The sequence below is a fragment of the Ctenopharyngodon idella genome, chromosome 15 (assembly GCF_019924925.1).
Source record: "Ctenopharyngodon idella isolate HZGC_01 chromosome 15, HZGC01, whole genome shotgun sequence".
In the NCBI taxonomy this organism is placed as follows: Eukaryota; Metazoa; Chordata; class Actinopteri; order Cypriniformes; family Xenocyprididae; genus Ctenopharyngodon; species Ctenopharyngodon idella.
In genome coordinates this window covers 27,462,019-27,473,064 of record NC_067234.1, presented here as the reverse complement: position 1 = coordinate 27,473,064, position 11,046 = coordinate 27,462,019, and the positions used below count along the sequence as shown (strand labels likewise).

Below are 11,046 nucleotides of genomic sequence, written 5' to 3'. Positions count from 1 at the left end.
GCACCCTATGACCCTCGGCTGCTATCGGCAGGAGGGTCTGTTAGAGGTGTGGGAGCTGGCGGTGTAGGTAGTGGCGGTGGCAGCAGCAGCAGCAGCGTGCTGAGCGGCATCAGTCTGTATGATCCTCGGACTCAGGGCTCAGACAAGGCTGAGGGTTCAGGGGCAACTAGAAACACTAGCCCTCCCCCTGAACCAAAGGCAAGCGAAAGTACAGCGGCTTCAGCTAAGCCCAAATCTAAAGAGCCGCTGTTTGTGCGCAAGTCTGCACTGGACCAGCCGGAACCCGAGAAGAGCTCGACGGAGCAGACTACGGATCGCTACAACAGCTACAATCGCCCACGACCCAAACCTTCACCTTCGCCCAATGCAGGGACTGCTGCAGGGGCCCCTGCTACAGGCGGCCCATCCGCAGCTGGTCAGGGCCCTACTGGTTCTGCAGAGCAGCCCGCAGGGGTCCACAACCTTCCTGTATCCACACTGTTCACCATGGTAAAGCAGGTCAACAAACCAAGCGGCACCGGCAGCCCGTTTGGCGGCAATAGCCCCGCCCAGCCTGACACAACTGAACAGGACAATGCCTCTCTAAAGGAAGTTTTCAAAGGCTTTGACCCCACAGCATCACCGTTTTGCCAGTGAACTCTACTGTGTCATTGTGGGCTGCTTTAGGACTTTTAGGTATGCAGCTTCACTGATACCTGATATATAAAGATATTCACCCCTGCCAGGTTACACACCACAGTATTCACATATATATTTCTATTGGACAGTTGGGATTGGGAGGGATTAAGTCTGTACTAGTGAGGGAAAGATGAAAACTAAATGTCTATTTTAAAAACCAAATAAGAAACGTTTAAATAAATGTTCATTTTAAGGACCTCTATGGGTGTGTACATCAAGAGACACTGAATTACATTAATTTTGGCGTTGTAAAAGACAAACATTTTCATCAGCCTACACCAAACAGGTTTGTTGGATTATGACCCAATAACCCAGCCACATCATCCTGCTCGAGTTTGCCGACTGACTTACTCCACCTGGCAGCAGGGAGACTTAATTTACTGCCACTCCCTCTGCTTCCTGTGGTGGAACTCAACTAATTCCAGTTGCTCATCGGCACTTTTCATTTGCTTCCCACCAGTGATTTAAATACTTTTAAGAAATTTTAGCTATATTTCCTCTGCTTAGACTAGTTAGATCCTTTTTCATGTCTGTATGGATGCCCCTTATATTCCTATTGTTTCAAATTCGTGTTTAGCCTGTCGATGCCACTCCACAGATGAGACCTACTGTTGTACGTGTTTGTCACATGTGAGATCATTTTAATTTATTTTTTATACTTAAGCGGTCTGCTATTTTTTTCTTTGTAACGTGGCTATCAAATTGAACCATTTTATGAATGTGTATATATATATATATAAATATAAATATATATACATGTGTATAGTACATATTCTTTGCATCTGGTTTGTAAAATAACGTGGATTTCTCAACAGATGATGTTGATGGAAAATATATCATGTCTTTTGTTCTCTCACAGCTCTGTCACTCTCCCTGAAACTGTGGTATGTCTCATTGACTGCTCTGAAGTATCTGGGTTTTTGTTTTTGGGTTGCCTCTCTGCAAAATGACAGCTTTGTAAATTGAAAAGTGTCCATATTTGAGAAAAGGTAACATTTTGTAACCATTCATTGTAGGTGAAATTGTGAAGTATTTAATAAAGGCAATACCAGATTGAAAACTAGCAGGACCTCAAACAATGGGTGAATCAGTGGTGGTGGTTGTATCAATTTTTATTCCATCTGTCTGTGTGTGAGCATGATATGAGTCATTTCCTTTAGATTCCAGGTCTTCAGCATTCCTAACTCTGACTGATGGTATGATTTTAAAAAGGTATGAGAAATGGACTCACTCACCTATGTGTTATTCTGAAACCTGCAAGACTTAGTTTCCCCTGTGAGCGCAAAAAGAACAACATTAGTGACCAGTTTTTGGTGACCATAATATTGGTTTTCGCTGTATTGTATTGACAAAAAAACAGAAATATCTCAAAATATCTTTATGTTCCACAGAAAGAATGACATGAGGGTGAGTAAATAACGACATGATTTTCATTTTTGGATGAGCCATCCCACATAGGTTAGCTTTATGGCACTTCAAACACAGGTTCATCACCAATGTCAACTGAGGAGATATTTCAGTCAACTTAAGGCGTTCATTTGTTTATCATCTCAACAGTCATTTGCTGTTAGGTTGAACCTCCCTAAATGAGAAACCCCCAGAAAAGATCCTATTTGACTGTGTTTTACATTTAGTCCATTGTAAACACATTTCTATACAGGGTACCACCACACCCTGCTGTTTTTATAACTGTTGATTTTCTTTGGCAGGGGAAACAGGCCTTGATTAAACAGAGGCTAAATTTGCGTAATGTTCTTATAAAGTAGCTTATTTTAGCCCAGCTCCTTTGTTTTTAACTGAATGCAAAGCTTTTCTCAGAGCAAAACTTCAGCTACTTTTCACGGATGTACCGTCAACACTAATTGAAAATAGAAGAGTTGAATGATGCATTGGCATTTTTTAATCACTAATCCTCTTAAGGCAACAACTAAATTAAGAATAGGCTTAAGTAAAAGTGTAGCTCAAATTAACCAAAAAAGATTATACAAGTAGTTTTAATTTCTTGTATAAAAAATGTTTTATATTTCAATTTCAAATTTCTAAATATATAGGGCATTTAATACAATTAAAATTAAAGGTCTCTGCCATTTAATTCACAGCTATTAAAGCCTCACAATTAAATGATTTATGTGGAAAACAATGTCAAAAGACTACTGATAAAAACATTTTACTGTGAGCCTATTTTTAGTTTTACTTTAACTGGAAGTCCTGCTGCCAATCTAGAACTGTTTAGGAGATTAAGTCGTACTAAACATCATGCCAAATTTCTACAACCGTCATGTTTGCGATTCCCATGTGGTCAGAACTACAACCTTCTCTTTGGTCCCTCCACCCTATTTCCTGCCCTCTTTGAGGAATTCCACCCAGCGCTCATTTTTCTTAGGAAGACTGATCTGAGCCAGGCACTGGAGCAGGAACGAGATGTCTGCTTGAGAGACCTCAAAAACAAAACTTTCCTTTGGAAAAAAACAGATGGGGAAATTCAATCAGGCAATGAGTAGAGCCTTCCTTTTCACTCAAAACACTTTCTTCCTATTCCACTACTGTGGATGAAGGGGAAATAACATATTAAAATAGATTGTTATGTAAAATAATACTGTGGTTGTGACAAAAATAGCATGGAATATTCAAAGTCCTTTGCTTTTTTTTAAAAACAGTACAATTATGAAATGCAGTTTAACTGCAGTCATTGCAACTTTTTTTTGCAAGCCATTTAATGTACATTTATGTTTCACAGCAAGATTGTGGTACTGTAAACGAACATTTTTGTTTGGTTGATTTAATGTGAAGTCCTGCAAGTAAAATGTAGTAAAATACTAATAAGTACCAAAACTTTTTCAACCGTAATTTTGAAGTTGAAAATATTTTCATATCATTAATGTAATTGTTTTTAGTTAGTATTACGTTTCCATTAGACCTCAACAAAATATGTTTTTTTTTTTTTTTAAATGTCCCAGTCATGAGGGTATAAAAGGGGTCCAAGTTTTCTTGTCACATGACATATATGGCTGTGGATACGCCACACTGATTTTGAATGGGTGGGCAAAATTACATTTCTTCACTGCTTTTTCAGAAGAAATATTTTTTTATTATTATGGTAAATTTTTTTTTTTTTTCTCGACTTTCAGACATTTTAGATATTTTGATTTTTGTCAAAAGTGGGAAAATTATTTTTATTAATAAATTATATTTAAATAATTGTATGTATTTTATTTTTAAGGCATCTTGAATAACAAAACAATTGACGCATATACTTTTTTACTTGGTTATACCAAGTAAGAAACTTTCAGTTTCAACTCAACATGCATTACGTGTGTCTGTTTGAAAAGAGCTGCTTAATGATATAATTACTGTAGTGAATTCAAATATAGTCTACTGAGTTCCCACAGCAGCCCCTCGGCCCTCTGGGAACTATCTGCACTAAATGGGTCATACGGTCTGTTTATTTCTTTTCCTGCTGAGCTGTGCCTTTTCCCAGGTCTGCTCTCATTAAATTGCTGTAGTAAATCACACCAATTTTTGTGACATGTCAATGAAACTGAAGTGTTAAGCTATTTCAGACTTGGCTAAAGATAAATATATAAATATTTTATTTGTCAATCTTTGTTCTATTTAAGCGGTCACCCCCATTTTTGAGAATAGACATGAAAATGCACTATCCAAACGGTTGAAATTCAAGAACGCTTTGGAGTACAGACCTAAGTTTGGTCTTGTTTTAAAGAAGACACTCAGCAGATTATGGCTAATGTGAAAGCACTTGAAAAAATGTAACTATGAAAAAGTTATGGAAGTTTAAATTTACTGTACACTCTAAAAAAATGCTGGGTTAAAAACAACCCAAGTTGGGTTGAAAGTGGACAAACCCAAACATTTAACCCAACCGCTGGGTTACTCAAACACAACTATTATAACTTAATTTGTCTTCCGGGAAACATGCAAGTATCTTCTGTTGCTTCCGAAGGGCAGTACTAAATGAAAAAAAATAAAATAAAATTTGGACATCACCCTGTTCAAAAGTTTTAATGAAAGCCATTTGTCTAACCAAATTTGAAGTTGATATCAGAAAAATTGAAGTTCCTATGAGATTTTGTTTAGGCGATGTACCAAAAATAGTGACAGTTAAGAGGTTAAGTCCTTTACTTTGTATCGTTTTCTTATCTAATATTGTATTCACTGCCCACTCTGGCAGCAATGTGTCCTTGAGGAGCAGAGACTAAACAGGCCATGAATGGAATCATGTAGTGTGACTAAAAACTAGTCAAATTCAGTCCATTTGTGTTTATGGCATGCAGGCTTTTAAAACAATCTTCCAACTTTTGAACTCCAGTTACAGTTTAATACAGTGATTAATAGGCTTTATCAAGCTCCACCTACTGTATACAGCATAACAAAGTTACTCTATAGATAGAACAAAATAAGCAATTTTATATACTAAAAAGTCTAATAAGCATGTCCAGACATCAATATGCCAGACATCAGTAAAAGCCAATTGTCGAGTGTGATTTCATAGTGGAATTACAGCTCTTTTTCCATCTCAGCTTAGTGTGTCATCCTCCCAGTATGCCTTCTGACAGGCCTGTGTGCTGAACACTGTGAAAACACTCAGAGCACTAATGCAAACCACATGTCATATCTCAAAATTCCCAGAATTCCCGCTATAAGGTCACTTAGCTAGTCAATTGTCCTGCAAAATCGGTCTCTCGTTCAGCATTCCCCATTTACTGCCCATTCATACAATATACACAGTAACATCTTTGATGGATTGACGACTTGCAAGGGCCCCGCTGAAGGGGGTGCTGGTTGACCCGCGGGTTCATCCTGGCCCTCTGCGTCAGAGCTGACCAGTAACTGAACCCTCAAGTGCTAAACCACTGATTAATTCAACCAGAACAGACATTAGACCTTCCAAGAAATGATATGTGGAGGAGGTTGGTCTTAATCCTCAAATGGTTTCTGCAGTAATCTGTGAATTGGGTGTTGTAAGGAATATATGTGACCTTTTTGAAAACTCCCCAGTTTCACAAAACATCACAGAAGTATTTATGCCACTAAAGTTTTGTCTGTCGGAGGAGAAAGGGGAATTTCTAGGTCACTGAATCATAGTCTAAGGAACCTTTTCACACAGATAATGAGACATTATGGAATAGTATTCAGTCAAGTGGGTCAACAACACTATGATACATTAGGTGAAATGAGGTTGAAATTTACAGGAAAAGCTCTTACTTTAACACACTGAATACTGAACCTATGTGAAAAACGGGTTAGAATGTGGTGTGTTGAATGTGTGTTAAAGTTATAAATGTCAGTTCTGTGAATGCTGGAAGTCAGATAATAATTCCAGAGGTAGTCGTTGATTTTAACATTAACTGGAGCTTAAACCCACAGAGCCATAAAACAGAGACCTGTTTTAAAGGATGGTTTGAGAGGGCCTTGTATGCATATTTGTTGTCTGAGATCAACTTAGGCCCATAGTCCTAAAACAACGTAGACTGTGTCAAACAAATGTTTCTAATTTGGAGAAAATTAATTTAATAAAAGTACGTTCTCTGCTGTTTTCAACATATTTTAAGGCGCTCACTTCTGCATTTTTGTCTTCAAACGCTCTGATGATCTGGCAGTCAGTCACACAGAAATTTCACCATTTCAAACTAAAAACACATCAAATTCATTCATCTGGTTTCTTTGGAAAGATGATACATAATTATGCCATAAAAAACCTCCCAAAACTATAGTCAGAATGGTTAACGTAAAGAGTTATTCTTAAAAGTTATTTTAACTGGTATAATGTATTGTAGCCACAATAAATAATATACAAAATCAGTAAAAGTGGTTTTTAGGTTATTTGCAAAACATTTTTATATTTTATTGAACTGTCATTAAGTCTTTGACAAACGTGTAATGCTTGCCAATTAAAAACAGTTTCGTGATCATTAGTAATTTGTTAAAAAATTATTTTTTAAAAAGTATTTAAAAGTAAAAAAATTTAAACCAGTAAAGGGATATTTCAATATTGTTTCTGTGCTTATGCAACCTGTCTTGCTTTGTCTATCCCATGAGTCAATCCAGCATCATCATGGGAAAAAAAACATTGCTAGGCACTTGCTATGCTGAGTGGACTGAAGGTAGAGGAATAGTTCACCACTAAATGAAACTTCTGTCTACTACGTGTACACCAAAGTCCTATAAAGTCGTATGATAGCTTTGTGTGAGGAACAGACTGAAATTTACTATGACTAAAACTTGTGTTTGACATACCTGGTCACCATTTACTTTCATTGTTTGTAAATGAGCAGCGTTGACATTATACTATAATTAAATAACGTCTTTTGTGTTTAACAGATGACAAAAAGTCATGAGTGTCGTAAGGCATAAGATTGAGAAAACGGGTTTAAAATCGTTTTGCAGCTTTTACGAGTGAACTGTCCCTTTAATTACAAGAAATAACTGACGGAGGAAACGAGCACAAACTGCTGTTCCTGTGCTTATATGAGTGCGCAATTCAATACAACTTAGAATAGATAGTCACCGTACAGCGGTGCAAACCCTCACAAACGGCTTCCTTCTCCTGTGCCAAAAATGTCATCATTCACGAGCATCATGAGCGCACGCCCCCGTCCCTGCCCTTCTGCAGCTCGTCACCCTCAGCTTCAGCTCACTTAAGAGGTTTATTAGCTACCCAACCGAGAACGCGCACAGAGAACAGCTTATCCACTAACACCCCGGAATAACCTACCAGAACAAACGAGGGTTTCAACGCAAATATCAAAGGCAAGTACAGATACTTTCACGTCAAATTTTGAATATTGTAATTTAAATTTCAACTCGTTAAACTCTACGTCAGTGCTGAGATTTACTGTGTCAAGGTTGTGATTACTTGGTTGAATCTGATACATTGTCATTTCATTTGTACTATAAAAATGTCATCAACATTGAAAACTTTTCTTCCTTTGAATGTTTAAGGAAACTTTTAATTTAATTCATGATAATGAAAACTGAACTGAAAACTCTCAAAAACTCATAAAACCAAGTAGACATGACAGACATCAGTGTAAATGAAATGGATGTAAGTACACATATTATTACATAGTGAAGAAAACACTGTTTACATTGTGTTTATGGAACATTTCAGTATCTAAAACTGTATTGTCGTGGCTTTTTCTTTGCACAAATCAGGGTCTTGGTGACTGTAAAAGCCCTTAATAATTATACTTGAACTAGGTTTTAGTCATCCACATCCATGTCTTATCTAGCTAATGTATATACCAAAAACTAAGCAATTTTAATTAAACAGATAAAACAAACAAAAATAAATAAATAAATAAATAAACTGATAAATTACCAACCCGCCACCATGGTGGGTGTGGACTGAAGTCTCAGATATGTTAAAGCAATGACACCATGTGGTTTACTAGGGAATTCCTGGAATTGGCTGATCTGGAGGACTAACAGTGTTTAACTGTTACATAATAAGAGTGTGTTAGTGTAACTGGTCCAAGTGATTTTCTGAAGGTCACGAGGACGGATGTCATATAAGAGATATAGCCTACATTAGGTGATGTTTCTGCTACCATTGACAGAACACTCAGCTTTTTTACATTCAACATGTATATTTGTCTTTCTTTTAACAAACATGTTTCCACAGTTGCGTCACACACCAATAAATCTAAGCAACAAGCTGTGAACAGTCTAAATGGTAAAAACATATGGCTCTAATAGAGAAACAATAACACAAATGTGTTTGTTTTAATGCACGCAGTGCCAGCAATGGCGTAATTAACTTAGGTCTGCTGGGTGAAGCAAAAATAACCACTTTGATGCTGTCCTTTCCCTTTCTGTGGTCTTGATACATTTGCAGTTGCATGAACATGAACTGGTCAAAGCTTACTTATAACAGGACCAACTTACTTATATTACTAACTTACATATATATATATATATATATATATATATATATATATATACTACAAATAAATAACAAAACGGTGCTGTTATTGCTGAAAGATTTCTAAAGGTTGTGCAATCTTTACACTACATTAAAATGTTGAATAAGCTACAATAGCCTGGGGATTTCTTGTAATCTTGTTCTCTTCTCTACTGCCAAAATGTTCTGGGACAGTCAAAATACTCATAAAGACATGCATGCAAACAAGGTCTTTACTATTATATATAGTATATAATAGTAATTATAAAAATCCAACAAATCCCTGCAACATGTTTTGGAATAAGTGAAATTTCCGAGGGTTTGTAATTTACAGGTAAGTAGCTGCAAAGACTAGAGAGAAAAAAATATAAATCTCTGCTCAGAGGAGAAGAAAAACATAGTTGTTTTCTTTCTTGTTCAAAGTGCACAGAAAAAACATGTGCTTTTCGGTCTGTGTATTTTTTTAAATTCTACAACACACTCTTGACTTTCACAGGTTGTAAATCTTTCTTCTCCTTCTTTGTTCCTCAGATCTGCTGCTGTGATGATACATTCCAGGAGCTGCTGAAGAGTTTACATAAGACATACAGGACGTCGCTTCCAGGTTCCATTTGGAGATCTAAAAGTGAAATAAATACGACTGACCAATCAAAACGTATGAATGAGCTAATATCAGACTGAGGACTAGTTTCCTCTTCATTTCTGCTACAAATATCATCACAGCAGAGACGTTTGACACCGAATACTGGGAAACAGAATGCCAGCCAAGACACCCATGTACTTAAAGACATCTACACCAAAGCGAGGCAAAAAGTTAAAAATACGGGACGTTCTATCAGGTGACATGATAAGCCCACCGCTGGGTGATGTGCGTCACAGTGCCCATGTCGGGCTTGAGGGAGAGGGGGACATGTTTGGCGATGTGGGATTCTTGCAAGGCAAACTTGACATGCTTCCTGCCCTCAATCAACCGCCCAGCTCTCGTTCTCACAGCATGGACAGAAGAATGGATGAGATCTTCGATGTGAACACCAAGAGCCACACTTACCATCGTAATCATAATTCTCATCACAATTCTCTCCTCAAAACCACAATCTCCATGCCGGTGTTTATCGCGCCAGTGCAACCTCCTCCTAAACCCCCCCGTTTGCATTTAGACGAGCAGTCGTCTCCTGTTCATCAGCAGCAGAATCACCATCACAGTCCACAGCAGCAGCATCGCTCCATGTCTGTGTGTGAGGAAGGGATTGGGAAGTGCTCGATCCCAGCCCTGCCGCATCTGGTGCCTTCCACAGGCTCCTTATCTGAGGCTTCCTCGGACGACTCCATGTCGGAAGGCTGTGGCCCGCTGGATCCAAAACGAGGCTTAAGTCTGGACTCTGATGCAGGGCTCAGTAATGAGGACCTGCGGAGCGAACACTGCGAGTCTCCGGCTATCTCACCCAGCATGTCACGCTCTGAGTCCCTAATGGGTTTGGACCTGGACTTGGGACCATCCATTTTGGATGATGTTCTTAGCATCATGGACCGTTATAAGAGTGTGGAAGAGAGACATGAGATATAAGGCGATTCTCTTCAGATACAATGATATAAGTGTCAGCTCACCCATGCCATCTTATTATGCCTGTTTTAGAGGACAATGAAAGAACTGGGATGAAAAAGCAATAGCTGGTTGTGCCACAGATGCTGCAGAGTTATGGCACATTTTTAACCACATGTAATTGTCACAAATAGGCAATAATCGTTACAGCTTCAACTCTGTGATGCTGTCATTTTTTTAAAATACAATGATCAATCGATCAGTTCATTTCCATAAGGTGATCAGGTCATAACACAACATTACAAGAGCAGTTTTCCTGGGTTTTGGTCATTCTGAGCTAACTGGAGATGTTAAATATTCAAGCACTAACAATTTGTTCATTTTCATATTTGCTGTTACTTATTAAGCTATTTTTTCAGGGAAAGGAATTGGGATTTTGGCTATATAGTACATTTTTCTTGAAAATTTCATAAAGTTTAACAACATTTTGAGGAAGGTATCATTTTTAGCCAATTTAGGAGCATATTATTAAGGAATGGCCCAAAATGCATTTTTGATTTACTTCCATATGAGTAAATATTATGCAGATAGGTAAAACATTGTATTCTGTCTAGCCTGTGATCTAAGATACTTATTTTCCCTGCCTATGAGTACAAAGGAAATCACTTTGTAAAGGTTTATCTTTGTTGGGGTATAATGTTACAGTATATTTTATTGCATTGTAATATATGAGATAAAAATATTAATGTAAATAAAATATTATATAAATATATGCCTCTGGTGTTTTAAAAAAAAAACAACCTTTCTTTCTTGTATTTATTCTTGTATTAATGTTTATTAAATATTAATTATTTAATAACAAAAATGATTTATTATTTTATTTATTAAGATATATTTATTATTTATT

At 37.3% G+C, this 11,046-nt stretch overlaps 1 protein-coding gene across 1 annotated transcript; it reads left to right on the top strand.

Annotated features, from left to right (window-relative positions):
• Positions 1–7,218: 7,218 nt before the first annotated feature.
• On the top strand, positions 7,219–10,911 carry zgc:154093 (uncharacterized protein LOC777623 homolog). The gene is made up of 2 exons (XM_051863701.1): positions 7,219–7,446; positions 9,131–10,911. Exon 2 carries the CDS (start codon positions 9,357–9,359, stop codon positions 10,161–10,163), a length of 807 nt encoding a protein of 268 aa, XP_051719661.1. The 5' UTR covers positions 7,219–7,446; positions 9,131–9,356; the 3' UTR covers positions 10,164–10,911.
• Positions 10,912–11,046: the final 135 nt, after the last annotated feature.